Source organism: Myiozetetes cayanensis, unplaced genomic scaffold, assembly GCF_022539395.1.
Source record: "Myiozetetes cayanensis isolate MyiCay16 unplaced genomic scaffold, myiCay2020 scf9, whole genome shotgun sequence".
In the NCBI taxonomy this organism is placed as follows: Eukaryota; Metazoa; Chordata; class Aves; order Passeriformes; family Tyrannidae; genus Myiozetetes; species Myiozetetes cayanensis.
This window is the reverse complement of record NW_026088185.1, coordinates 11,690,649-11,718,039: the sequence shown is the minus strand read 5'-3', so window position 1 is coordinate 11,718,039 and position 27,391 is coordinate 11,690,649. Positions and strand designations below refer to the sequence as shown.

The window sequence follows — 27,391 nt, the reverse complement described above, 5'->3', positions numbered from 1 at the left end:
CACATATCCACACACCTTTACCTCCTCGACTTGCAGTGTGCCAGATAATACCTTTCCACTCAGAGAGCAAATGGTACCATTTCTCCAGCCACCTTCCAACTAGAAACTACATCTCTTTTCCTCCTTACAGAGACAAGGAGAGTAAATTGAGGAAGAGTAAAAAAAGGCAAATAATCACAGAAAATGGCCCATGCCTGAGCCATTTGGAGTTATCATTTCAAGGGAAGAGGGGGAAGAAGGCAGAGGAAAACAGAGAGACTTGGCAGCTGGGGACAGAGTAGTGATTTCCTCAGCATCTCTCCTCCCCCCCAGGAACTGCACACTACTCCCGGCTAGGAACCCCACACCTAGCACACACCTACCCCTCTCCACACTCGGGGCAGCTGGTGCAACCAGCACCACTGGAGAGGGAGCCCAAGTGTTGCCTCAGCAAGCCCAGAAGATATTTACTCCTGAACAACTGACTGTACTTGCATCTCTGTTGGCATGGCAGGAAAACTTGTCCTGTTTTCCACCACCAAAGCATTTCTGATGACAGTTAGACAAAGTAACTTGGAAAAGAGCAGAAGTAGAGATGGCTAGTTTCTGGGGAGTTTATCTCTTGAGGTGGCACTCCTCTCTGAATTCTCTAATGCTTAGTGAGTGATGGGCATAAGTTACAGAGTTTTCATCAGTAGTCCCCCCTCTGATTTTCACAAAACTTAGCAGACACCTGGGGACCTAGAATGCTCTCTAATTGGGTTGGACCAGTCACCTGTTTGGTGGGGTTTGCTAGATCAGGAACAAACTGTGCCTCAGCCAGTATGACTCAGATCCACAATGTCCACTACTCTTCCTACTTGAAAACCAGTCTTTTCTTCCCACCTATTTTCCCACGTGGCTCTGCAGATATGTATCTTTCAGGCATGTTTATACAATTCCACTTGGTCCTGAAATAATGGCATTGACATTTAGCCACAGATTTCCAGCAGATGGCTGTTCTGGAGCCAAATCTGCCATCTTCTCTCTATGCCACCTCTTTTCAAGAGACTACTACAGCAGTGGGATTTACAACCAGGTAGTGATTTGCATTAATCTATATAAAGTAACGGCATCACTCCCCACCTTTTTCATCTTCCTGAGGCTTAAAGAAAGCAAAACCTGCTTTGAAAATGTTGAACTTGCAAAACCTCTTAATTTCATATTTACGTATTGCCAGAGAGGTTGGTTTACCTGTTCACCGAAAATAAGCTTCTGGCTGAATAAATTCTCTAAACAGGTGGATAAAGAACCCAAGCAAAATGCTCTTTACGTCTTGCCCTTCACGTGTGGCATTTTATGAAAAACATAAGAGGAACTCCGATGCAGTCCATAGGATCCCTGCTGCCCCACCATTTCATCCAATCCTTTTTGCTCCTCAGCAGGAAGTTGAGCACTTGTGTAGTGCTTGCTGAGCAGACCACTAGCACCCTGTGCATACTGACACAGTGCCTGCGCCAGGGGGGCAGTGGAGAAGTGCCAAGACCAACCCAGAAAGGACTCAACTCTGGCAGAGACAGAAGTATAATGAGTTGAAAGAGATGGTTACCTACTATCAGCTAGGAGATACATGAAACAGCAGCACTTGCAAAAGAAGTGAGAACATAAAATGAAGATGGGTTTCCTGATTTTTTTGATAAATCACTCAATTCAGCTTTAAAAAGAGGGAAGATAGTATAAAGTGACTGTCAAAGCTAGGAAAGCAGGGTCAGTTCACATTAGGGAAGTCAGCTGACACCACTGAGGGAATTATAGCAACTAACCTGAAAATTCAGTTATGAAAGTCATCACATCATCACTGGAAGCAATCAGCACTGCCCCAGGAGATGAAAACTCTGTTCATTAGCTTTATGGAGTGTTGTAACTCCCAAGCAAAAATCTCCATAAAGAATAAACCTTCTAACCAGAACAGCTTGACAACCTAACTCATCAGTGCTGTTTACCGTAATCCTCTTGCATTGTGAATTTATCCACTGTATGGGAACCTCTCCCATTGCCTCCCACCGCACTCCCCTCTCCATCACTGCACACTCCCACAGCCTCCCAGCCAAGTGAGTGGAGTAGGTCACATTTCCCTCCACTTGAGGCAGCTGCCCAGCCCAGCTGCAGCTGCTCTCTGCCAGCCCCCACGGCTGGAGGGTGCCCAAGCCCAAGCAGCAATCAGGAGTGAGCCTGCAGTTCAGCTCTTAGAGAGTGTCCAAAGGAGGGCAACGAAGATGGTGCAGGGCCTTGAGGGGAAGCTGCATGAGGAGCAGCTGAGGGCACTTGGTCTGCTCAGAAAAGGAGACTGAGGGGAAACCTCATTGCAGTTACAACTGCAGGGGGGGCAGTTGTTAAAGACGAGGGGCAGGCACTGATCTCTTCCCTGTGGTGACCAGTGACAGGACCCTGAGGGAATGGTCTGAAGTTGTGTCAGGGGAGGCTTAGATCGGATATTAGAAAAAGGTTCTTCCCCCAGAGGGCAGTTGGGCACTGGAACAGGCTCTCCAGGGCAGTGATCACAGCACCAAGCCTGACAGAGTTCAAGAAGCGTTTGGACAATGCTCTGACAGTCCTATGCAGACCAAAGAGCTGGACTCGATGATCCGTGTGGGTGCCTTCCAACTCAGCATACTCTGTGATTCTGTGAAGTGATGCCCACCCCAATTTAGCCAGGGGGGTTAGTGGGGAAGTACCATCCAGCAGATGAGCTGAAGTCAGGTGATCTGAACTACACTCTCATTTGATCTTGGGTGAAGCACTCACCTATCTTTGCCCCTGCTCACACTCCTTTAAGCTGCAATCTCCTGGGAGAAGGACTGTCTCTTGCTGGATGCACAGACAGTCGCTGGCACTTATGGACCCCTGTAGTGAAGGGCATCCAACTCGCACTCTATTTTAAACAACATTTTTGCCTCTTTAAATCTTGAATGGTCCCAAATCTCTGCAGTACAGCTACCCTTTCCTGACTACCTTTTAATGTTGAAAATAAATTGGCCACGGGGGGGAACACCACTTCTCCAACAGGCTTGGTACCTCTGGGATTATTTCCAAGTGGTTTGAGGCTTACAGCTCTCCAGAGGGGAAGGTGCAGAAGTGTTATTTCTGCACATCTGCCTCTCAGATGGCAGCACCATTATCTTCTGCACAACACCACAGTCCTATAATGTTCTGCCATCCTAGTGACAATTAATGGCCTATTTTTCTTCCCTGGCTGTGCAGCTTCTTACCTACCGCAGACACAGGACAGTGCTACAGGGGTGTTTTGCAAAATCACCAAAAAAATTAGGCTTCAGAAACTTCCCTGGCAGATGGGTTAGGAGCCACGCTTTACCCAGTCATCACAAGAGGGAAGCATTAAGGTTGCAAGTCATACCTCCAGTATTTCACATCACTCAGGATCTCTGGCTGCCTCCACCTGTGCAGCAGATCCTGTACCTGCCACATCTCCCATTTCCAGTCAGGTGTCTTTGCAGCTCCTCCCTGAGCAGGACCAACAACAGTGGCAACTGTCTGCTGCTCTGTGACCCAGCACCACAAACCTGCCCATCACACTCATATGTGTCACTAAATACTACGTGAGCCAATGTCACAGGCACAAAGCAAGTATCAGCCACCACTTCTGCTTGAAGGTGAGGATATCTGGTAAACAAAGCCTCATAATGTCTTGTGTGGTTGCCAGAGAAAGAGAAAGCAGAGCTATAAAATGACTCCTCAGAACTCAAGGATCACCCCCAGTCCCCTGTGAATCAGTGATGCACTGCTCACAAATACAGATTTAGATGTATTACCTCTACACAAACACACTAGGAAAGTATGCAATATGTAAAAGATCTATATGAAGAGGGGCCCAAGCCTCTCATAATATCCCCTGCACAAACCCTGAGTACAAGATCATACCTTGGACTTGATAATCTTAGAGGTCTCTTCCACTCTAAATGACTCTATGAGTCTATAAAAAAGTAAGGGAAAAACAGTGAAGAGTAAATCTATGCAGCAACTGGGACAGCCTTGGAGGACTGGGAGACCTCTGCAGGCTCCAGAGGGAAGTCCTTTACTGCAGTGAGGACTGACAGGACTGGCTGAAGCTGCTCTCAGTATCTCACAGCATTCATTTAATTCAGATTAAAGCCCTGGAAAGGGATGTCTCCACAGACTGCAGTAACTATGACCCCTTCAACAACTGCAGCAGGTTTTAGCCAACTTCAAAATACATTTTTTGGTCTATTCTGGAGAACAATTACTAGTTGCAGATACACATATCTGCAAAACCTACTTTCTTTTGTGTTTCTCTTTTCAACTCAGCTCACAGTAGCAGCAAACTTTATGGCAGCCTCTCTTGTAAACATAAAGGGAAGAAATAGCATGGCTACCTTATAAAACCTGCACAGGAGCTGAACAGGTAAAGGAAACAGGTTAAAACAGTGCATCTTCAGAGCACGGAAGCTCTCCTTCCTCAGAGGAGGTACCCCTGCCTTCAACCATCCTGTGCAGAAAGGCTCTTGGAGAGCACACAGCAAGCACTGACAAACCTCAGAAGTGGGCCCATAGGATTCTCACGTGGTTTAACAAGGCCAAGTGCAAGGTGCCACACCTGGGTTGGGATACAGGCCGGGGGATGAACAGATCCAGAGTCCTGCAGAGAAGCACTTGGGAGTTCTAGTGGATCAGAGGCTGGACACGAGCCGGCAACGTGCACTCGAAGCCCAGAAAGACAGTTGTGTCCTGGGCTGCATCAAAAGCAGAGCGGGCATCAGGACATGGGAGGAGATTCTGCCCCTCTCTGTCCAGCTCTGGGGTCCTCAGCAAGGAAGGACATCAATCTGTTGCAGTGAGTCCAGAGGAGGACACCAAGATGATTAGAGGGATAGAGCACCTCTCCTAAGAGGAAAAGCTAAGAGAATTGGAATTGTTCAGACTGGAAAACAAAAGGCTTCGGGGTGACCTAAATACAACCTTTCAGTACCTGAAGGGAGACAAGAGGTAAGATGGAAAAGGACTATGTACAGGAGCCTGGAGTGACAGGGCAAGAGGGAATGGATTCAAACTGAAAGAGAGTTGGTTTACAATAGATATTAGAAAGAAATTCTTCTCTGTGAGGGTGGTGAGGCACTGGAATAGGTTGCCCAGAGAAGTTGTGGATGCCCCATCCCTGAAAATGTTCAAAGCCAGGTTGAATGGAGCTCTGATCAACCTGGTCTAGTTAAAAGATGCCATGACAGGGTTGCTGGAACTAGATGATCTTTAAGGTCCCTTCCAACCCAGGCCACTGTATGATTCTATGAAATACCTTGTACCATTGCAAAACACAATTTAAAAAAGTGTGGGCTGAGCACCTGAGAGGCACTGACTGCTACTGGGCTACAGGTAACCAGTGGAAGAGGTTCTTCAGCCACTCTTACTAATTAATTTCCTTTCCTAGTTCAATTCACCTCTCCCAGAACTTGACCATACTGAGTTTCTTCTGTAAAAAGCCATTTTGAAGAGACCTACACTGCTGGCAGCACTGCACACAAGAACAGGATTTGTTCTTGGTACAACAGAGAAATTGTGGAAGAGATGGGCCTCAAGACACCTGGCACTCTTTCAGACAGTCTAAAAACAAGCTTTTCCTTCATGGGAATCTGTCAATTTCTGTTTTTCTAATATTGCTACACGTCACAAAACTATGATGCAACTTCTTCACAGCTATAACTTGCTGTTTAACGTGAAATCATCATGTTTATCACATGCTAACACAAGTTGTTCACTTTTTCTGTATGGAGAAAAAAATTCATTGGATTAAGCATTTAAACAGTGTAAGTGCCTGCTGCAGGGCTGGCAATAGCACAATTGAACTCCACTGCTACTGTCAAAGCAGCACACCTTGGGTACACACAGCAATGGGGTGACTGAACCTCGGGCACAACCAGGCTTAAGGAATCCCACGCTTAGATCCACCTGGACACAAAGTGCATTTCTTGCCTTTTCCTCTCAAAGAAGGTTTTCTTATCAAGTTGTTCTCGACACAGGTCTGAAGTCCTGCTACAGACTTGACTCTGGATACAGAAAGGGCTTCTAGAGGGTAGATGCAGCTCTCCTTGGGGTCTGTTGTCTCTAAGCAAAGTGGATCGGAACAGCTGAAGTGGAAGGCAGGTTTGAAGGAGGACAACACTGCAGACAGCCCAGCTTCTGAGAGTACAGAGACTCTCATCCAGGAGAGGGGAGAGAATGCAGTTTGTGGTCCCTGACTTTAGAAGCAATGGTGTCCCAGATCTGCATTTCTGAATAAAATTCCTTTGTTTGTCAGCATTTTGCTTTCTTCTGTGAACAGTTGCATCAGACTGTCCTGCATCTTTGTGTAAGGGAGACAGGAATGTAATTTGCTTCACCCCAGACAGAGTTGCAATGCATCAGGGAGCACCCCAACGTACTCTTGCAAGTTGTCTGAGCCCTGGACAGGCAGAAGGGAGACCACTCTAGCCTCAGGTTCTGCTGCTCAGCACCAGCTGGATTGGTGAGTTGCTTCTTGCAGGCTGGGGATCCAATGGCAGTTTGAAACAACTCTCACTGATTAAGTACATGAACAGGTCTTTAAATACAGAACGACCCAGGTATTTCTTACTATAACCAGTATAAGTAACAGAACACCCCTCTTTTTCTGAGGGCCACATGGGGAAATTGGGCCAAAAATATTAAGCTTAAAACACTATCAGGGGCGTGTATGACCTTTAATAGCTAGATTTTAATGGAGTTTCTATGAGCATATAAAGGTGTTACATGTTAAGTTAAACCCATGAGATGCCCCAGATACAGCTGGCGATCACTAAGAGCTCTGTCTCCAGACTTCTGGGTGCTTTTCTGTTCTCCAACCCTTCCATGGAAAGGACACAGAACAGAGACCCCACTGTACCAGAAGGAATATATCTCTCTAAACAAAAATAACAGCAGGCTTACTTGCCTTTGTCAAACAAGAGCACCCTTCTTTGGGATGCAGCAACTATGTCACAATATAACACAATAACCTACATGTCTGTGTATGTATGTACACTTATATATCCACACATCTCCCCAAACACAAACATTTAAGGCACCTGCTTTTCATGTTCCAAAACAGCTGATTTATCTGCAAAACCTAACACAAAAAGTTTGTTTTAACCCTAAACAGGTCGCCTATTCATAACTGCAGTCATTTCACCATATGCATACATGCACAATTTCACAGCCCTTTGAGTTTTAAATTCCTTTGTTAAGCCCTGCCTTTATTTAGATTATAAAAATCTTTGTGGCAGTAGCTGCTTTTCTTCTCCATAAGTGCCCAGTCCACTTCTGGCATCTACCAAATAACTCGTGGAGATGGAAACACTGGGTGAGTGTTTCCGAAGCTCTGAGCACACCCTCTTTCAGTGCAGTGCTTGAGAGGAAAAGGAAAAAATATCACCTGCTGAAACACCGCTTTATACAGCTCACTGGAGACCTGCCTCAATCTGATAACAACCCTTCCCTACCCCACACAAAGCTGGCAGGGACGCCTAAATATTGACAACCACAAATCGCGTGCTTGAGTTGCTGTTAATTGTTTATGGACTGAACAATCATCATTTCCTGAAGAAAGAGAGCAGAGATTTCAGGCCTCACAGTAAAGCTCTGTATGCCCTCTTTTTTAACAGCCGCTCTTTAACTTTATGAAAACTGCTCTTGTTTGGATTTGCCATTCTCCCAGTAACTTTAGCATTCAAAATGTTTTTTAGTTTGGGAAAACTAGGTAAGAAAATTATCAGAAATACATACAAAGTAATCATTTTCCTCAGTCAGACTGAACAAAATAGAAGAAAAAAATCAAAAAAGCTTAGTTTTTCATACCATGACAGGAACAGAAGTCAATATTAGTTTAAAAAACGATTCTTAGGCAGGCAAAAAGACAGAGCCACATCAAAGACAACAGAGCCATACTGATTTCTCTCCTTTTAAGCGTTACCTAATGGTTGCTTTTTGGGTGTTTTGTGTTTTTTAAGATGGAGTTCCTCTGTCAAGACAAATCTTAAAAACAAATAGGAAACTGCCCATATCAACAGAAACAATAAAGCACCGGCACAAACCTGTGTTTCCCTGGATGTCCTCTCCCTTGGCTAATGCCAGGTAAGAGAGCAGAGCGCAGTTATTGTCCTGACCAGGTGCAGGCGGCTGCTGCAGGGACGTGCCTGTGAAGACCACTCCCCAGTTCACATGGCTGATATCAGAGCGTGACCTGTTGTGTCCCGGTTTGAACCTGGAGGCTTCCTCATTCTGCACCAGGATGTCATTCACCGAGCGAGGCCTGTCTCTCCTCCGCTGGCAGATCCTGAAGATGTTAAAAGCTGTGGTCTCCCCTTCCCCTGCCCAAGCAAGGTTGTCAGCAGTTGTTCCCCTCTGCACCATGTGCTGGTCTTTGGCAGGAAATGCTGTCTGAGCTTTGGTTTCCAAGAGGCCATTTTTGCAGTGATCCCAGATGAGGCTACTTTTGGCTAAGGAGGCGACATTTCTCAGATTCCTGCTCTCTGTTACATGATCAAATACCTCGTGCCCAACCAGCTCAGGGACCTCCTGCACACCATACACCTCAGAGGGCTGCACAATCTTCTCAAGCTTAGCATCAAAACTATTGAAAAAGTCTTCAGTCACTTCCAAGGCAGGGCTGATGTCATCAACTTCAAGAGCCTCCATATCCCGTGCTGCCGGTGGGCCCGAGGTGTTGTGATGCGTTAAGAGGATACCACATCAATATCGAGAGAAAGAGCTGCTTCACATCTGTCCTTGGCACTCCACTAACTCAGAGGTGGTGGGGCAAATGTGATCCCCAACCACAATCTGTGGTGGTAGGAGGTAACCAAATCAACCTGTCTTCAGATGAAAGACCAACATCCACTGATCAAGTGGGCTACGGCCCCTCTATAAATTGAACTCATAGCAATGAAGAGTACCTGTAAAGCAAAGCAAAACATCACATCAGTAAGGGACTTTTCTCAGATAAATATGTTTAATCACATCACTCCTTTCACACAGTCCCCTTCATTTAACTTCCTCTTTCAACTGGCACCAACATTATTGTGTATGAAGAAACCCTTTGTGGTTTCTGTGGTTCACTGTGTGTGAACTCTGTGTATAATCACTTCTGGAACTGGAACCTGCAGAGAGCAGGATGGGGCACCAGATGACGGGAGACCAAAGTGATACCATTTACTAACCAAGCTTTAGAAAGCTGCATGGAGAGGCAGTACTGACTAACATCACAAATGCAGCCACCTAGGGAATGCTTCATACAGTTTCCTTTGGGGTTCTAGAAAAAATTAGGAAATTAAGTGCTAGTAAAATAGGCCAAGCAGCCTCAAATAGTTTGCCTTTTGTCCTAGATTGCCTGCACTACCGATTTTAGGAGACCAAGATGAATTTAACAGCAACTACTTTGCCTACCTGTCTGCATGAACAAAACTGTGATATTTGCCAAATAAATCAATTCTATGAGGGTGCTGCAGAGCACTGCACATAGTTTTTCTTAGACTATCAGTGGGAAGCTAAGTGAAACCATGTGGCAACCTAAGTCCCGAAAAGACAATGCATCCTAACAGCAAAACAAAATATACCCTATCCTGCACTGTTGAAAGTCCACAGATCTATACTTCCAAGCTGTTGACTCACTGGGCAAAACAGCAAGGAGCTTTAAGACTAGAACTATTGCAGAGCTGCATTGACCATCTGAGCTTACACCTGTGAGGAGGAAGGAAGGGGGGTTCCATTCCCTGTTGTGCAATAAGAGGGTGTCTCATTGCTGACTTCTTGTCACACCAAGCCTGCTGCCTTCTGACTTCTCCCTCTTGAAGCTCCATCCACAGTGCTGCCACGCTCAAGGGAAGTGCATTGTAGGGATACCTAAACTGATGTAATCTGTCAAATGTTTGCAAGTCCTTGGACCTGGAGGCTGGGCATTTGTGCTAGAAGGAAAACAGCCCTCTCATCTGCCAGGACAAACCACAGTACCCAGAGCCTGCACACGCAGCCTAAAGTCAGAGTTTTGACCACATCAGCTCAAGTCCTAGAAGCAGCAAAGCCACCTTAGCTCACAGCTCTGCCTAGATTAATACACTCTTAACAGAACTAATTAGCCTGGGCTGGGCTGATAATTAGCAGCTCATTAGCTTGTGAATGCTGCTGAAGTGCTACCAGGACCCATGAAGATTTACACTCAGCAGGAAAAAACATCTATTAAAAAGCATCAAACACAGATAATACTCCTATTTAAGGTTCTTTTTTTTTTTAATCCAGAACAGTCTATTAGCCTAACTTCTATAAGGAAGCCTGTTTAAATAGGCACCCTATCCTCCAGCATGCCAGAGGAAGGAGGCCAGCAGCCCCCCAAGAAGGGGGCATAGAATCCTGTAGCAGAAACCAACCCCCCACCCCAAATCCTCTCTGGCTTCCTCCCATCCCTGCTTCTGTTGTGGCCAGCCATGACACAGCTGTGCTCAAAAGCAGCAGCTCACCCTCTCTCCTAACAGATCTGCAGTTCAGAATACAATCTCCACAAAGACACTCCAAGTAAGTAACTTCCAAAAGCAATTACTAATCACGTACACAACTCTGGAAACGCCAAGCCTTTACACTGAGATCTTTCTCCCCTTAACTCTTTGCAAGGATTCACTTTGTTAGGCTCATAACGAACCAGGATCAGCTTCAACAAGTAAACACAGAGTAAGACTGAAGGTAGAGCCAAAACCACAACCATAGGGCTGAGCACTACAGATCTGGATTTAGTTCAAATGAGAACAGTATGGGAACAGACTCTTTGCAAAGCTGTGCAACTGTGCCAGTTGACAGCAATGGGAAGTAAAGTCATCCTGGGCAGATCTGCATCATCAGCTTTATGCAGAATGGAGCTCACTCCCGAAGCTCATTCCTGCCAGCAGCCCCAGAACAGTGTTCTGCTCCCTGGTACCACAGAGCTCCAGGAACAGGCTAAGTCCAGTGTCATGAGACCTTCTGGAGCAGCAATCACTCCAGAAGGGCTTGTGACATGCCACTGAAGCTTTCCAGTGGTAGCAGAGACCATGTTGCTCTGTTCTTTATTTTAAATCATTAGGAAAGGTGGAAAGCAAGGGGAAAAATTCACACTTACATTTAACGGGTTCATTTATAAATGCTGGAAGCTTCAAGTGGCTGCATGTTTCTCTGGATCCTGTGAGACTGAAGCTATCCAGCAGCCAAGTATGGTGATGCCAAACTAAACTGATCTCATATCCAGTAGGATGCTGAATCACAAGGTCATGGGAAGATGACAAGCCCCTGCATCACATGGTTCGCAAACTGCAGCATTCATACCTTCCAAAGTAGTCTGTTTGCCCTGCTCAATAAAGATGTGAAAGGTGACCTCAGTGGTGGCAGGCTCATCCTTACCTACACCACCAGAAGAGTTGTGCCAGTAATTCCCAACTAGAGCTGGGATTCTGCAATTACATATCCTCCATAAACATAATTTGGTGTTTTCTTACAGAGGCATTCAACAAAAATTTAATTCAGAGGTCTGCATGGATTTGGTGCCAAATGAAAGCAAACTTTAACGTGGCAAGGTCCGTAAGAATCCCTTTCAGAAGGGAGAGCAGTGAAAACCACTTCCTTCGTGTAAAGGGGTGAAAAAGGCAAACGCTGGGATAAGTTAAACTCCTTTTAAGTTACTATAAAATGTATTGCCTTATGTATTGCTTCTTGAAACACCTGAGACTACCCAAAGACATTCAGTCTAAGGCAGTGAATAAGAGAGGAAGAGAGAAGCTATTAAAGACTGCCAAAGCTATAGGGAACTATAAGGACAGGTTTGTGCTCATCCAGGCCCCTGGGAACTAGCCTTCCTGAAAAAAAACTGAAGGAACGTGCCACATTGTACTCAGAAAAAACTGCTGGACACAGGGACTGCAGAAGCTGAAAAACAGCTTTTCTGTAGGTCTGCCTAGGACTGATACAATTTTCATTCATGAACATGCAGCATGATTAAATGTGCATTTACAACATGAGTAAAGTCTTTACTATTACAAGTTTATAGTGGCCCCATTACTCACATGGCAGAGGTAAACAGCAAGGATTACTGGTCATGGCACATGAGACACTGAAGTTCGGTTTAGTCAAGATTACCTCCCTTAGAGAAGCCACACGGACATAACGTAGGTGACAGCACAGTCTGACAGCAAAGAAAAACCAGGGATGACAAATGCCAAGGAACATACACTGGAAGAGATCATTTAACTTCCTGATGTGTTTTTCTGGATCCTCGTGGGCTAAGGAAAATATCCATGCATTGCATGGCAAAACTTTAAAAGCACAGAAAATGCAAGGGTAGAAAGTAATCTTGCAGGTGACATGTACCACCATAACGGGCACCCACTCTGTACCCCCAACTTACACATCATGTACAGGACCGTTCATTCAAGCTCAGGCAGGAGGGAAAGCTAGAACCAGCATGTGCTTAGGAATCAGTGACTGAAGAGATCCATTTAGCTCATCAATCTATCCAAAAAGTATATTTAAAAGAAACAGCTTTCTGTTTGGTTTTCTAAGAAAACAGTTTGTGCAACCATCCTGCAATCAGCCAGTTATTCTCCTCTCTCTCTTTCTTTTGAACTGCACAGTAACTTCAATTAGATGTGACAAGCAGTAGTGTCCTTAAAGATGCAGTTCTTAAACTGCTGTTCAACACTGGACAGGACACAAGTCCAAAGTTACACTGCTGCTAACAGAGAAGCAGGTAAAACTCAGTCCCTTACCCCTTCTAGGAGCCCATTTCCACCACATGGGTCTCTCTAAACGAGCCACGGCACAAGTGACTAATGTGAGATGGATCTGAAAACACTGGGAAACAGAGGGGAAAGCAGGAAGAAAGAATAGGAGGCATCACCCAATTTGACAAGTGATCTTGTTGGTTTTGGTACTCAAAGGACTTCCTCTTCAGTACACAGGTAAGGGAGATGTACAACACAACATATAAATAGGGGTTTCCCCTTTTCTCTTGTATTTGGAAAGAAAATTAGAAAGCAACAATCAATGATGTTCACAAGCAAAGTGTTCTGGAGGAAATGCATAAACGACAGGAGCTCTCAGCAAGCAAAAGACAGCAAAAGACAGGTAATATTAAAAGTTCCCCAAGTCTCGTTGATTCTTAATGACTCTTGGGCTCAAATTCCCGGCAAAGATTCGGGTTTCTGAGAATTTTATCTCAAGAGCACAAGAGGAGTTTTACAAGTTACCTGTAATCAAATAGAGAGCAGGGGTGCCTCAGCCACTGCAGAACTTGCCCTATCCCCTTCTCAACACCCTGGAACCTGCTGTGGGAACCAGCTCTGCTTATCTCACGCTGCTTTACAACTGTGGGCTGAAATGGGCTCCAGTGCCAACAAGGAAAACAGGAGAAATTCAACTGGGTAACAACTGGATATCAGAGCAAATTCAAGCAGCGTCAGGGACATTTCTTTTGTTACATCACAGGCCTGGGCCACTACAGTCCAGTTTATGGGCTGTGACAAACCTGGTCTGAAGAACAGGTCATCTGTAGAAAAGATGGAGGCACAGATGTATTTGAATACAATCCACCAGGGCTGGAGCAGATAGTACCTAATGAGCTTTTCTGCCTGTCAGTCTCAGCAACCTCAGAGAGTGACCTGAATGTCTTCCACTGGCATCTTGACCAATCACAGCTTACTGGTTTTGCCAGTACAGGGATTTCTGACTCACTCTGTAGGTCACATCAGCCAAATACTGTCCAGAATCTAAAGAGCACGCCTGTCAATGACAGTCCCTAAAAAACAGGCTCTGCTGTGCAGAGTCCCTGAAAAAAAAAAAAAAAATGAAGCTGAAGACTTAGTTGCTACCTCCTAGTTAGGAAGTTGAGCTGTATTTGTCACGTGGGCACACCTGAGTGGGCAGAGGAGAGAATGAGGATGCACAGATGGCTGACTGTCACACACACAGGCTTTACCATTGCCTGTGCAGTTCTGCACATCGCTGGCACTGACTGCTTGCACAAAGAGCTGAAGAGCTGTCAGGGCAGGTACTGCAGAGTGCCCGCTTTCCAGCACCCCCCTGCTGTAACTAGATGACAGATGATGCTTTCTCTATTTACAGTATAGCAAAGCCTACCCTGCAAACATTCAGATGTAATCAAAGAACAGTCCTGTTCACTTACACACCGAGTGCTTACAAATCCCAGGCAATACAGTGGCCAGTTCTCTGAGCAGCGACTGAAAACTGCACTCCTGCTTGCCTCTTGGAGCTATCACATTCCCTTGAGTCCTGGGTGTATTTTTTCCCTCAGAACAAGACAAGCCTTCTCCCCGAGTGATTCCGACACCCCAGGTGACCTACTGCTGTGTACATCAAGTGAGCAACAGAGCACACAAGCTTGCTGGATTCATCATTAAACGGCTGGATTAAATCTACAATGCCTTGCAAGGAAGAAAAAACTACATGAAACTTTTCATATACAGGAGATGGCAGTTTCCAAGATGCTGCCATATGATAGTCACTGGTTGGTTCGACATGACCTGGATAATTGTCTTGAGATCACATATTTAAAGCCCCTCTTCAAATGCCTCTTCCCCCAACAGACAAACCAAAATAATTTACTTAAAATTTTCAGAATATCCCAACTTTAAAGTGTCTCACAGAAGTATCTTTTGACTCACATTCCTGCAAAAACCCACCAACAATATTTAGGAAAGGCTCAAAAAAACTGGAGTAGGAGACTTTCTGGTCAGGAAAGGGCCAGGCTCTAGAGAGGGTAACTGTGAACTTAAGCATAACCATTTCTATGTTGCAAAACCCCCGTCTGCCACAGTCTCGTTGCCCTTAAAGATGAAATTGACTGCCAACATTTATCAGTGAGGAAGAGCTCCCACATCCTGTCTGTAGACCCAGGAAGAGGCAAAGAGCAGGAAGAGCTGCAATTAACTTGGTGCCTAATTACAGTCAAGCTGAAAGACAGCAGTGATCTCTCTTCTACAGTACAGAAAACAAACCAAAAATAAACAACTGAGAAACGATGAATTGAAGAAAGAGGTGGAACCAGGGAAGAAGAATAATGCCATATTCTGCAAGGGGAGGCAGACCCTTAGTGAGGATACACGAGTCTCGCTCTGTGAAGCACAGATTTTCCCCAGCTGCTGATCTGACCACTGCCTGTAACAAGGAAGCATCCTCCCTGTGTGGGGAACTAACTCATCACAGCTACAGAACAGTTCATCCAGTGATGAGCACACAGCAACCAATAATAAACAGTACTTAGAGTATACATTAATTTTAACTGCACTTTGGAATGAGTGATTAAAACACAAGAAACACTAAGCTGAAAAGTGCACAACAGCTGCACCAGAACAAAGTGAGTCCAGAGGGTGAGAAGGACACAGCAGTGGAGGAAGATGGACCACAGGAAGCTTTTCTTTTCCAGAAACTTAGGGCTGTACAGCTCTCCAGAGATCTTTATTGCTGACTCCTTTGCCTTGAAGCCATCTGACACACATCCCTCCTGGCTGGGGAGCACCCCCAAGTAATGAAGGGCTGGATCACTTCCTGTGGCTGAGTAACCATTTGAAATCTCAGCAGCTGGACTTCAAGGATGAAGGACCCTTAGCAAGAAAAGGACCAGAAAGCCAAGCAGACTGACCAGAGGGGCATTAGCTGATGGTACACACAGCCCAGGCTGCAGGCCAGCCAAACCCATCCTCATGTGGGCACCTTCTTAGGTTACATCAGCCTGAAATCCGCCTGCTGGCTGGCTGACCTCACAGGGAAGGGTGTCCTGAGCCCTGGCACTGTCCCTGTAGATCATCTGGATGCAAACACCTCAAACCCACACTTAGGCACAAAATCCACATGGACAAACAGAACAAAGCAGGGCAGTGAGACACAGATGTGTGATCTTAAACACATTTGTAGTCTCAAGTAACAACTCAAGGGAGAGTGAATAATTTCTATCCTTATACTCATTTGCTTTGTGTGTACAGGCTTGTCTAAAGCATAACTTGTATTTTACATGCTGCCCTTTACTGCAAGAATACTGCCTGTTCTCCAGACACACAGACACCACAAAACAGCCTGTTACATCCTGAATTCAGCACAGAGTACAGAAACTGTCAGGGAACAGGGTATACCAGAGGGGTGATACAAACCTCCTCCACTACAAGAGAAAACATGTTGAACTAGACACCCAAGAATCAACAAACAACATGACTCTCATTTCTAATTGCATCTGCCACCATGTACCAGCCTGGCTCCTGCTAGGACGGGGAGCAACTTCGGATATGTCAGTTGAAACAAAATTATTTTTTTTGTTAAAACTCAAACATTTCTACTTAATGCCAACCGAAATTTTACAAGTATCTTCTCACTCCACGTTTTCTAGGACTAGGCTGAAGGGAAGAGACAGACATTAAACGCTTGAATTGTTTTCTTTTTTTAAAGATCAGAAATTAAGACATTTTCAGTTTGTCCTGGTTGAGCTGTGAACAGAAATAAAAGGCATAGCTGGGAATATACAGCTTCCATTGCCACAGAGGCCAAAAGGAGGGTAAGAAACACAGCATCTCCCAAAAGAACACAGGAGACATTTCTTCCCTGAGGTCATGGCACAGCTATAAGAAAACACACCAAATCTGTTCAGCACACAACTTTCTGAGTAGCCCTGACATGCAACTGTAGGTAACTCCTCCCTCCAACTCTGGTACCCAAAGAATGGCTTGGACAGTCCAAGCCGTTCTACAGCAAGACCTGGATCTCCTGTAACTATTAGCGTTTGCATGCTGACATGGATGGAAACAATAAACTCATTTCAAGCTTCAAACTAAGCCCTTTTCTTGCCTTTCTAAAAAGCCAGGACCATAGTGGGTTTTCACATTAATGGTCAGGAAAAGAGGTGCAGGAGAAGAAAAAGAAGCAATGATCCAAACAATGTTGAAGTTCAGCAACCTACCACAGCAACCCAAGCACTCAGGTCCTGGCAGCCCTGCCACAACAGCTGACGCCGTGGACTGGCTGTAACCACAGGTACCACTACAGGGTTGTATGACAACTCAGCACACAAATGTTTGCTAAGCTGAACTACACCCTCATTAGAGAAAATCTTAGCATAAGCCCAGCAGAAACCTCAAGACTTCTGATGAAATTGAAATGATGTGAAATGAAAACACATGACATGACTTTAGTCGGATAAGATTCTGCAGGAATGATGTATCTGGCTCCTGTACACTGATAAGAAACTTTCATTCCACTATATAGTGCCCTGTTTCACACTTTACATTTCTGATTTTTTTTAAATCCCAAATTTAATGCACTAACTTTGGATAAGCAAGCCTTAAAAGCGTCAAGATGAAAACTACTGTTGCTTAAAGCGTATGGGCATTGGTCCCACTAAGATGCCTTCTTATTCTTACATACTGTGGCTCCTGGTAGTCACTTAGTGGGGTTATGCAGTGACAAAAATTAGATTTGTCTGTACAGCTTTGTGGGATCAGGGCCAAATGTGAATATTTGCAGAACAGATCAGGAGCAAGTCTGGGTTCCTTGCACCAATGTAAACTCGAGTTTCTTCCCTTCCCTTACTTTGCAAGGCAGTGACCCTGTCCACTTCTGTGGATTCTCCAGCTAGCACAAGTTCATCACCATGTAACAGAGACTCTCCTGTCAGGCCTATTGGATTGCAGAAGGTGTAACTCCACTGGCTGTGTCTGAGGGCTTTCTCAGTAAAAGCAGCAATTTTACTGCAATGTAAGAAGACCACGGCATTATGTCATACTCTGGGCTATTACAGTAGAGAGGGATATCAGCACCCTGTGCCTACACATCCTGGAGTTTGACTCTACCGACGGGGAACACCCAAATTCCTGCTGACACCGGGAGCCGGGTGGGGAAAACGAAAGCACAGGGCAGAGGGGAACGTCTTTCCAGACAGGCACATGACTGCAGGCGTGTTTGTGCTGTAAACGCCAGCGCGGCCGCGCCCGGGCCCTCGCACACAGCCCCGCACGCCCGGGCGGGCGGGCAGCGCGGCCACAGCTGCGGGAAGCCCGGCCCGCCGCCCCGCCCGCAGGGGCTGGGGAGCCTGGCAGACCCCTGCGGCCCCGCCCCGCCCGCGGCCCCGGGAGTGCCCGCATTTACCTGCTGCCCGCTCCGGCATCGCTCCGGCAGGGCTCCGGCAGGGCCCGCCGCCCCTCCTGCCGCCGCGTCCCGCCGCAAAGCCGTCCCGGCCGCCGCGGGAAACGGCTCCGCCGCAACAAGGTTCCTGCCGCCGCCCGCAGCCCCGGGAGCGCCGGCGGAGCGCGGCCTCGGGCCCGCCCTGGGAACCGCCGCCCGGCCCTGCAACCCGCCGGAGGCTTAATTCCCCTAAAAATATAGCAATAGACACACCCGCGGGTTTTCCTGTACGAGCACTAGGGGTAAAATTGCGCCTTTCCAAGCTTAAAGTGGCCGAGATTCTCGGGGAGTTGGCGCTTGACTTCAGGAGGGATGGGAAACGCAAAATCCTGGCCGGGTTTTAAGTCCCAAGTGCAGGCACGCTTACCTAGGCGCGAAGGCTGCGGGGAGCAGCAGCACAGAGGATGGATCCATATCGCCACAGGGCAGCAAAAGGAGCGCTGGCAGAACCTGTTACCCAAGGAAAACAAAGAATTACAAGACAATTACACATGGCTTATTTAATACAGTCCGTAGCAGGGCACTCCACCCGGCAATACAGGTTCTGTAAAAATAACCTCATGGCAAGAAACAGCCATGTGCGGATGAGAGGGGTACCTGGATTTTGGCGTTTGGTACGTGCAGAGCAGTCCTGGGTAGCACCACGCACACGTTTAAACCCACGGGCGCGGTGGTGGTTCACCGGCTGCATCCCAGGGGAGTCGGCGGTGCGGTGCTGAGCAGCAGAGATGAGGTTAATGCTGAAATGTAACTGCATCAAGATGTGGTGCTGAACTGAGTCCATAAAGAGGATTCACATTCCACAGCAAAAGGCAGGTGTTAGGTCAGCTTTCATCAGTAGTTTTTCTTCTCATCCTCGCAGACCGACCACTTACTGCTAAATCCAACTGGCACAATTAACAAAGTTGCATTTGTTTGGATTATCTCATTTCAGTGACAGCGAGGATGAGTGAGAGCATTTGGCACAAAAAATACCAGTTCATCTGATTGAAAATTAATTATTCTTGGCCTCTACAAATAATATATTAGTAGACCACTACACATTTCAAGTCCTGCTCCTAAAGATGAATGGCTTCTTCAATGGGTAAAACACAAGGATTGATCTTTTTATTCCATTTCAACTGTATGTACTGAGATCTCACAAAGGAGGAGGAAGTATCATTACCTGCCATGTTACTTATCACCATCCAGCCTTTTCTCAAATGGTACTGAGACATTTATCTCTGGGGCTCCTCAGAAGGAAAGGGACTCTCTAGGCCTCTTGGGTCTGATGATGTTTCAGAACTTTGTCTCTCTGCCAGATACGAACTAAAAGTTTCCATTCCAGGTCTGACAAAATCGTGCAGAGGGTGTGCTTGTCCATCACCTGTAGAGACACAAATGTCAGGGGAGGAGAGCAGGCAGCAAGTGTGTGCTGTATAGAAATCCATCCTTCCCTTGGTTCTGATTTCACTGCTGTTGAAGAGAAATTACCTCTGTTTAACATTACACTCAGTGTTTTCTGGGAAGCAGCACTTATATCATTTTTCATCTGTAGTGAAAAAGTGATTTCATACTGCAGAAGAACACAGATGTCATTGGTTTTTAGGGGAAGGACAGTAGAGAAGCCTTCTTCAAGATTGCTCACTCTTCTGCTCAAAAAAAGTCTCCCAGAGTCACTTGACAGCCATGAATCTGGAAGGACAGCAACCACGTATGCTGGACCCAGAACAATCCCAGTTGTCTTGGCAGCCAAGGCAAGTCCCAGACTTGCAGTGCAGTCAGGCACTATTCCTGACCCCTCTCTTTCCTCCAGCCCTAGCATGCCCCACCAGGCTCCTTGGGACCCCTTGTGCCAAACACATCCAGGCACTACAATGGAGTCCACTGTGCAACTCCCCTGCCCCCAGACTCCCAGGTCTGTAGGGAACACTGTGTTCCCCCAAGAAAGGAGGGAACACACAGTGAAAATGGTTGATACTGGTCTCTTCCTTTTGTCCTTCTCAGCCCCTTAAAGAGCACTTTTGACAGCTCTAGATATTCCTATTTCTGTTCTTATATGCTGGAAACGCTTTGCAAAGGTACTGGGATGGGTACACTTTCCATTTCCTAGGCAAAATGCAGTTAACATGCACCTTTCTTACAATGGCTACTAGAGAACAGTTTGGATTCAAGTTTTTAATTTTCCATTCTGTCTGAGAAGTGCTTTATAAATGATTGCCACCATTTTACTGACAAGAGGAAGAGATTCCATCCCTTTTCTAAGTCACATTTTTATATCTGTGATCTATCACATATCCCTCTACCACAGCCTAAAACAACTGAATCTGAGAACAGGTAACTACATTTCCTCCTTCTAATCTGGTAGAGATTTCTCTTCCGGCAGTCTGTGTGCCAATAAAAAAAAAAAAACAATGACCAACATTATCCTTCAAAGTTGGATAACACTCTCTAATTCTGAAGAAATTTCACTTTGATTTTTTTGTTGTTATTTATATATGTCTATAAATATATATATAGACATCTTTAAGAATGAAAGTTCCAGATTTTGCAATTTTCATTGCTTAAGTATATCTCTGTCCTACAATATGAAATCAGGATCTGTTTGCAGCAAGATATACTGGTTAAACACACAGTGGTGGCTATCTATGAGAATCTTCCACACAGCTTGACTTGAAGCTTTGTCCCCCCTGTTCACAAACCATCAGCACCTGACCCAACACTGATCACAGTGCACGGAGCCAGCTGTGCGAGTGAACAAACTGTGCCCTATTTGTCCATATGACGAAGACGTAAAGAAACTCATCTTCCTGCTACTTGGAATGTCTCAAAGTCAGCTTTTCACTAGTTTTTAGATCATGGTTCTGCAAGTCTAGACAGTTAACACTGAAAGAGGGAGAAAATTACTCTCTGCTTACACTAGAAAGTTATCTGCTTTCCTTGTGGGAGAGTTTGCAGGACCAAGAGCTTTTTAGATCTGAACATCTTCTATAAGTACTGCACAATTATCTTCCGAAGACCAGATCATTGTACTACGTATTCCTGAGCTGGATAATAAATATCCAAACATCTTTCTCAAACTGGGAAACTCTTAAGAACCCTTTGGGCACATCCTTTGCTGGCATAATGTGAAAGGAGCGATGCCCATTTATTGTGGCCATAACAAACTTGACAGCTCATACCAGCTGAGCGTTACACGCAGTCTTCCCACTGCTGCCTCTGAAGAAGTGGCCTTTTTTCACACGTTTTAATTACTGACTCCCTACATAGAAGCTATTACCTCACAGAAAGGCCATTAACTGGCACGTTCAGCACAAGATGAAGCCTTTCTGATAATTGTTCCTTGAGTTCATATTTGTGAAAATAAATATCATCAGATGATTAAATGAAACACTGCAGCCAGCCCAGCTATACACTATTTTCACTTATGATGCAGAAGGGGAGATCAAAGAGAAAGGCCCAGGTAGAGTTATCCCAACTCCTCCAAGTTTGGTTGATAGCTACCTAGTGAACACGCTAATTAGATTCCTGCTTGGGGTGTGCAGCTGAAAATTAACCCTTCCAAAATTGGGTGGTATGGCCATTTTCATGCTCTGTAATCGTCTGGATGCAGAGGGATGATTGTCTCATCTCCTTTGTATAATAAAGCAGCAGCACAGCCTGATTCCGATTCTGGAGACTCTTGGGCCTCCCTCCAGATACTTTGGTATCTTGTGTGGGCGTGAGGAGAGCTGTGCCTGGGGAACATGAGGAAAGGCTGAAGGCACTCCCGTCCTGCGGGGCTTCTGTCTCCAGCTCTTCCCTTTTGGTGAGCAGACATGCCCGTCTCTGCGCTACTGCAACGAGGAGTAACACGGTTCTCTCAAGCGCCCTGGCACAGCCACTGTTTAAATAGGGAGATTGTTTCCGAGATGGAGTTTCGCCCAGCACTTCCCTGCTTTGCTTCCTTGGCCCGTGGAGGGCGGGAGAGGCGAGCGAAGCAGTGGGCAGCGTAGTCTGTTCCCACTGCGAGCCCGCTGTCCTCCCGTGAGCGCACACACCCACACAACCAGAAAGCTCTGCTATTCTTCTGCTAATGGGATTGGCACCGCTTAAAGCAGTCTGCGAGGGTATTGTCTGCAACCACAGCAAGAGAAACATTATTCAAAGGCTATTCAGGCCCCAAAAGAAGCGGCAGAGCAGAGTAATTATCGGAGACTCTCCATTAACGAGGGCATCTTTGCTCTTTGTCTGTGTTGGTTTAATAAGGGCCACTAATGGGGCCGGGGGAGGGGCGCACTAATGCTTCTAAACAAACCTCCTTCCCTTCCCCACCCCCGCACTGTGAGGAGAGCTGCCTTTATGGGCACTGACAGCCGGGTTGGGAGTTACCATATTGCAGCGTGACCTTCGGGAAAACTTAGTGTGAACCCAGCCGCTTTCAGCCCCATCCCCACCGAGCCGCTGGGAGCATCGTTTGGGTAGCTGTTCTCTTTATAGCTTTTCCATATTTCCCGGTGCTTGCCAGACCGTTTTGTACACCCCCCGCCCGACCTCTCTCATGTCATCTTGTGACCCTTCATGGCTGGACACGACGGCACTGAGTGGCAGTAATGAGGGACGACAGTGCAGATTAAGTTCTTGCAGAAAAACTCGGGGCTGCTGTCCATTATCCAGCAGCTGTGACTGGGAGATGCTGCTGGGAAGGCAGGACTGGAGCCACCTCCCCTTCTTCCCACACTCCTGGAGAAGGCAGGCTGGCATGTCTCCTACCTTCTGGCTGTGGGCACTTTTCTGGTGATGAAGAGATGGACTGAGGCAAAAGTGAGCATGAACTTCTATCCCGAGATTCCTCAGAGCCACTTTCAGGAGAAAATTCTTCTGGGGACTCCTAGACTGTCCCCATCTTCAACCACCAGTCGTAAGGGGCCAGTTTTTGAGTTTGCAACATTACAGGGTCAGATGCATGCTGGTCACTCTAACAGGGAAATGAGGACAAGAGGTCTCAGGAGGTCTCTACAAAAGGCATAATTCAAACAACGACCTGTAATGGTACACACAGATTGGAATAATGAACCATACAGCCTTTTCCAAGGTGTTGATACAAGGTTGAGAACTGCTATACTCACTTTTAGCCAATAAGGAATCTAAGGAACAATAAAAGGAAATTATTCCCCCAAATTTGGGCAGGACTTTTACTGAAGCCAAGCCCTGGGTACCGTGTTACTCTACAAATGATGCACTCCTAATAGATGTTTGTACCATACAACCAGTGCATGCACCGCAGAGCAAAGCAGTGCCTGTGTACCTGGATGTGTGCAGGGCAGCAGTCTCAGGAACCTCATTGATGAGCCTATTTTGATTTTATCCCACTGAGGTAAGGAATGACAAAAAATCTCTGTTCAGGTACCAACGCAGTCCTCTCCACTTAGGCAAATGTCCTGGTGCTAAAGGTTTATCACAAGCAGAAGAAGAAAGATATGTGGAAACTCCTCACTGCTTAAACCACATCACTCTGGTTTGAAGAAACAGACTCCACACAGGACTTCACCCTTGTTTCCTCACGGCTTGGTAGTTTTGAAATTTTCACGATTTCGGCCTTTTCTTTTCAACATTTCACCAGTAACTGCATCTCTTGTAACAAAAGCAACTTTTCATAGGTGCTCCTCTGACTCATCTCTACAGGATCAAAACATCTCAGAACAATCTTGCAAGTCAAACAAAGAGCAATCACCCTTTACACACAGAGAGCTGTCACAGTGAAATTAAATAATACCTGAGGTCATTCTTGCCATAGCAGAGCTAGGAAGTGGATATAGTTCTACCTCCCAAGTCTTACTGTAGTGTACCAAGATCAGTGGTATTTCTTCTCCCTCTTTTGAAATGTCTGGAGGACTACACTCCTGAAACAGAAAATCCGTCCTATTTTCAGTATTTCATTCTTAATGTTAATCAATTTTTGTTCATTTTTGGTTTTTTTTCATTTTTAGAAGAATAATCATTAAACATACATAAAGCAATGGATTACTAGGAGCACACAACCTGGCCTGTGATTGATGTGGGTTTTGCTTTATAAGTGTTTTTAAAAGTCCTCCTTCTTTGCCACCACAGATAATACTGTCAGCTTTGTTGCAGATGAAGACAATGTTTTGAACAAAAACAAAATAGTAACTCAGAAGGGAGAACTGAGGTCTCATCGATACCCAAATCAAGGGGAAATGAATGGAAAGATGAAAAAAAAGTTGGCTTATAACTGAGAAGAAATGGGTACCACAGAAAAAGTCATTGCAGCATGTAAGGAAGAGATGGCCACGTCAGACAGATTTGTCATGAGAAAGGGCAGTTTTGAGACCTGGCATGAAGGAAAACTCAGTGAGCACCTTGTGCATGGCAGGCTGAAATGAGATGGTTCTGTAGAAGGGAGGAGAGCTTGCAGCCCCGTCTCCCAGTGCCAGAGATAGGATGGGCAATGAGAGGGTGGTGGATCTATTTCTTGGAACTTCAGCCAGAACAGCACAGCTGAAGGTGAGGCATCAAGTACAAAAGAGATAGAAATACAGCAAGTAAGGTCTTGGAAGCAAAGCTTCAGTCTAAGAACCATCACCTTGCCTGCCAGTCTTTGTCTGATTAATTCTCTTTCAGGTATAGTTCCTGCAGTGAGCAGAGAATGACTACATTGGACCTCATCAAGCCAGTTCTATTTAGATTTGCTCTTTAACACCTATAGTTTAATACAAGGATACTTCTTCCCTGGTCTTCCTTTTTTTTTTTTTTAAATTATTAATTCTGCTAGCATTTGAGGTCAACAGACGACGACTGTAAGTGGATTCCTTCCAGGTTGCTCTACTTCACTCTACTGCCATTAACCTGTCACGCTTTAAATAACTATCTAACTGGGATCTGATCTGAATCCCACTAAAATAATGAAAAGGCCTGCATTGGCTGTGCAGTTTTGGATTGTGCTCTGAATTGTGTTTGAACTCATTTAATGTAGATTTGAGCCATTTATTCAATTGCACCCATGCCTTGAAACCCAGGAGAAATTGAACAGGAGTAAAATATGCATTTGCAGAAAATCTTTTATGTGTGTTTGCAAGCAGAAGACATATTGAAATATGGGGCAGGAAGCAGCTATTAATCTCTGCAAGTACATCCCGGTTTAGTTCAATGCAACTTCCCTGCTTTGTCTTCACATCCTTTGAGCTTTTCTTTCTCTACAAAGCAGGTCTTGCTTTGCCAGCTTAGCAAAAACCTGTCCCTCTAATGCCCTCAGCTGGTGCTTCCTGCTCCTGCCCTCTCCTTTTCATTCCTGCAGGCCATCGTCCTGGCCAGCAGCAGTAGTACAGAGAGGTACTCACTCACTTAGCAGCCAGGTAGACCAAGGCCCCTCAAGAACAGGGGGCACAGTAGCAATTATTTGACATTTTTGCCTGTCCAAGCAGCTGCATTTGGAAAGGTTTAAAGGCAGGAATGCCAGATTAGGATGGTGACTTTCTGCCTTTACTCCTCAGGTATGCCATGGGCTTCCTGTGTGAGTTTAAGCAAGCTGCTTTTTCTCCACATCTCCACTTCCCTGTTCAGAAAGGGGAATGTTGCTGTAAGGGTACATTTGAGAACACGAGCTTTACACTGATAGGGACTGAGAAATTAAGCTATTCATGAACTCATGTCCTGACTAGTCTGATGTGGCTTCAGTATCCAAACAATCCAAGGACTGGGATCACCACAGCACTGTTCAGCCTCTTCACTTTATGGGTATATAGGCAGCCTTAAGGAACACAGCTGAATGTTCAGTACTCATTTCCTGATATGTCTTTTATGCTGCTCCACCTGCCTACAAATTCTCCCTGCCTGCTTTTGCTCCAGGCCCATCTTTCTCCTTGTCCCAGACCCACCCAGTTTCTTGGCCTTTTGTGGCCTGTTTTGGTGCACTCCATGGTTTCTCCAGCTTCCCCAGTCACAGGCATTGACCTTATTCTGGTGTCAGGACACTGCTCACTCTCCCTGTGAAGTCTTTAACACAGCAGACAAGAGGAATACTATGACTAGGAGAGGCAGCTCAGTGGAGATTCCCCTATCCAGCACCAATCCTGCCAGCTTTGGGACTGGGAGTAGTAGTGACACCTCAGTGCTGTGCAACACTGCACTCACCTGCCTGTGGCACCATGCCAGCAGCCATCCTGCACCCACAGCCCAGAACAGTCCCTCTGCAGAGCAGCACAACTGTGGGGAGCCTCCAGCCAATTCAAGGGTCTCTCACGTGCCTCGGCTTGCCTGCAATGTGGATACAAGCCTATGTGAGCTCCTTGCTGAGCAGAAAATGCTGTGGGAAGAAAATACTGAAGCTGGAGTGAGATCAGTGAACAGATGTTATACAGCATTAACTTCCACCTCAATTTCCCTGGAAAGTTTTGGATAGAGAGCCCTGACACTGATCACTCAAGGAGTCTGAGATGCTAAAGCTTTCACAACGTAATTCGCTGACTCTACCTTAAATAAAAGTCTGTAACTCCTGACCATTTATAGTTGTTGCTGCTAGACTCTTACTGGTTTCCTTCTCAGAAGTTACAGCCACACTTTCAGTGTCTGCCTTTGCCACAGTGACTTATCTTAATGCTAATTTAATTATTAAGTAGCAGAGCAGGGAAAGCAGCAAGATTCCATTGTTGCTGCATTCCTGAGATCTCTGGCTGATGTTTTAGCCTTTCAGTTAGTTATTTAGCTACAGTTAGATACAAGTTAGAGCAGGGTACTTTTTCTCTCTGATATGAGGAACAAGAGCATAAATGTGACCATAAATGTCTGTATACTTTCCCCACAGCTTGCAACTCCTATACTGTCCTGAGAGCTATAATCCTCTTTACTCCACATATGTATCAGTGTACTCTTGTTCCAAGTACATCCAAGAACAGGGTCAACCTGAACAATATGTGTTATAATAGATAATAGTCTCAGCCATTTTCATTTTAACTTCTAAAGTTAGGGCATAAATAAAAACAAGTTAAAAACACCAACAGAATCAACAGGGAATCCAGCTAAATAAAAAGGATGCATTTGTGTTAATGGGATGAACCTCTTAGGTGATTAAGGAACGTAAGTTTGCCTTGACCAGAGGAGTCTCTACAGCATCACCTACAAGAAAATAAGTAACAGCTTTTTTGGTACTTGTTGCATCCTGTAAGAGTAAAGCCCTAGCAGTCTAGCTTTATGCAACTGTTACAAAATACCAAAAGAAAAATTTCAGCCCTCTGTA

The 27,391-nt window shown here is 45.6% G+C and overlaps 1 protein-coding gene across 4 annotated transcripts in view; it reads right to left on the bottom strand.

Annotated features, from left to right (window-relative positions):
- Nucleotides 1–19,782, bottom strand: part of PLEKHM3 (pleckstrin homology domain containing M3) — an 88,502-nt gene extending 68,720 nt beyond the window's left edge. For 2 of the 4 annotated variants that reach the window (XM_050340627.1, XM_050340628.1), the window contains exons 1-2: nucleotides 18,145–18,248; nucleotides 8,076–8,936 (exon numbers count right to left, since the gene is read on the bottom strand). In XM_050340627.1, coding sequence (XP_050196584.1) covers nucleotides 8,076–8,679 — 604 coding nt within the window. In that variant the 5' untranslated portion in view covers nucleotides 8,680–8,936; nucleotides 18,145–18,248. Of the gene's footprint in view, nucleotides 1–8,075; nucleotides 8,937–18,144; nucleotides 18,249–18,547 lie in introns of those variants that run through there. The other 2 variants (XM_050340626.1, XM_050340625.1) reach the window with 2 other exon arrangements.
- Between the last annotated feature and the right edge of the window lie 7,609 nt (nucleotides 19,783–27,391).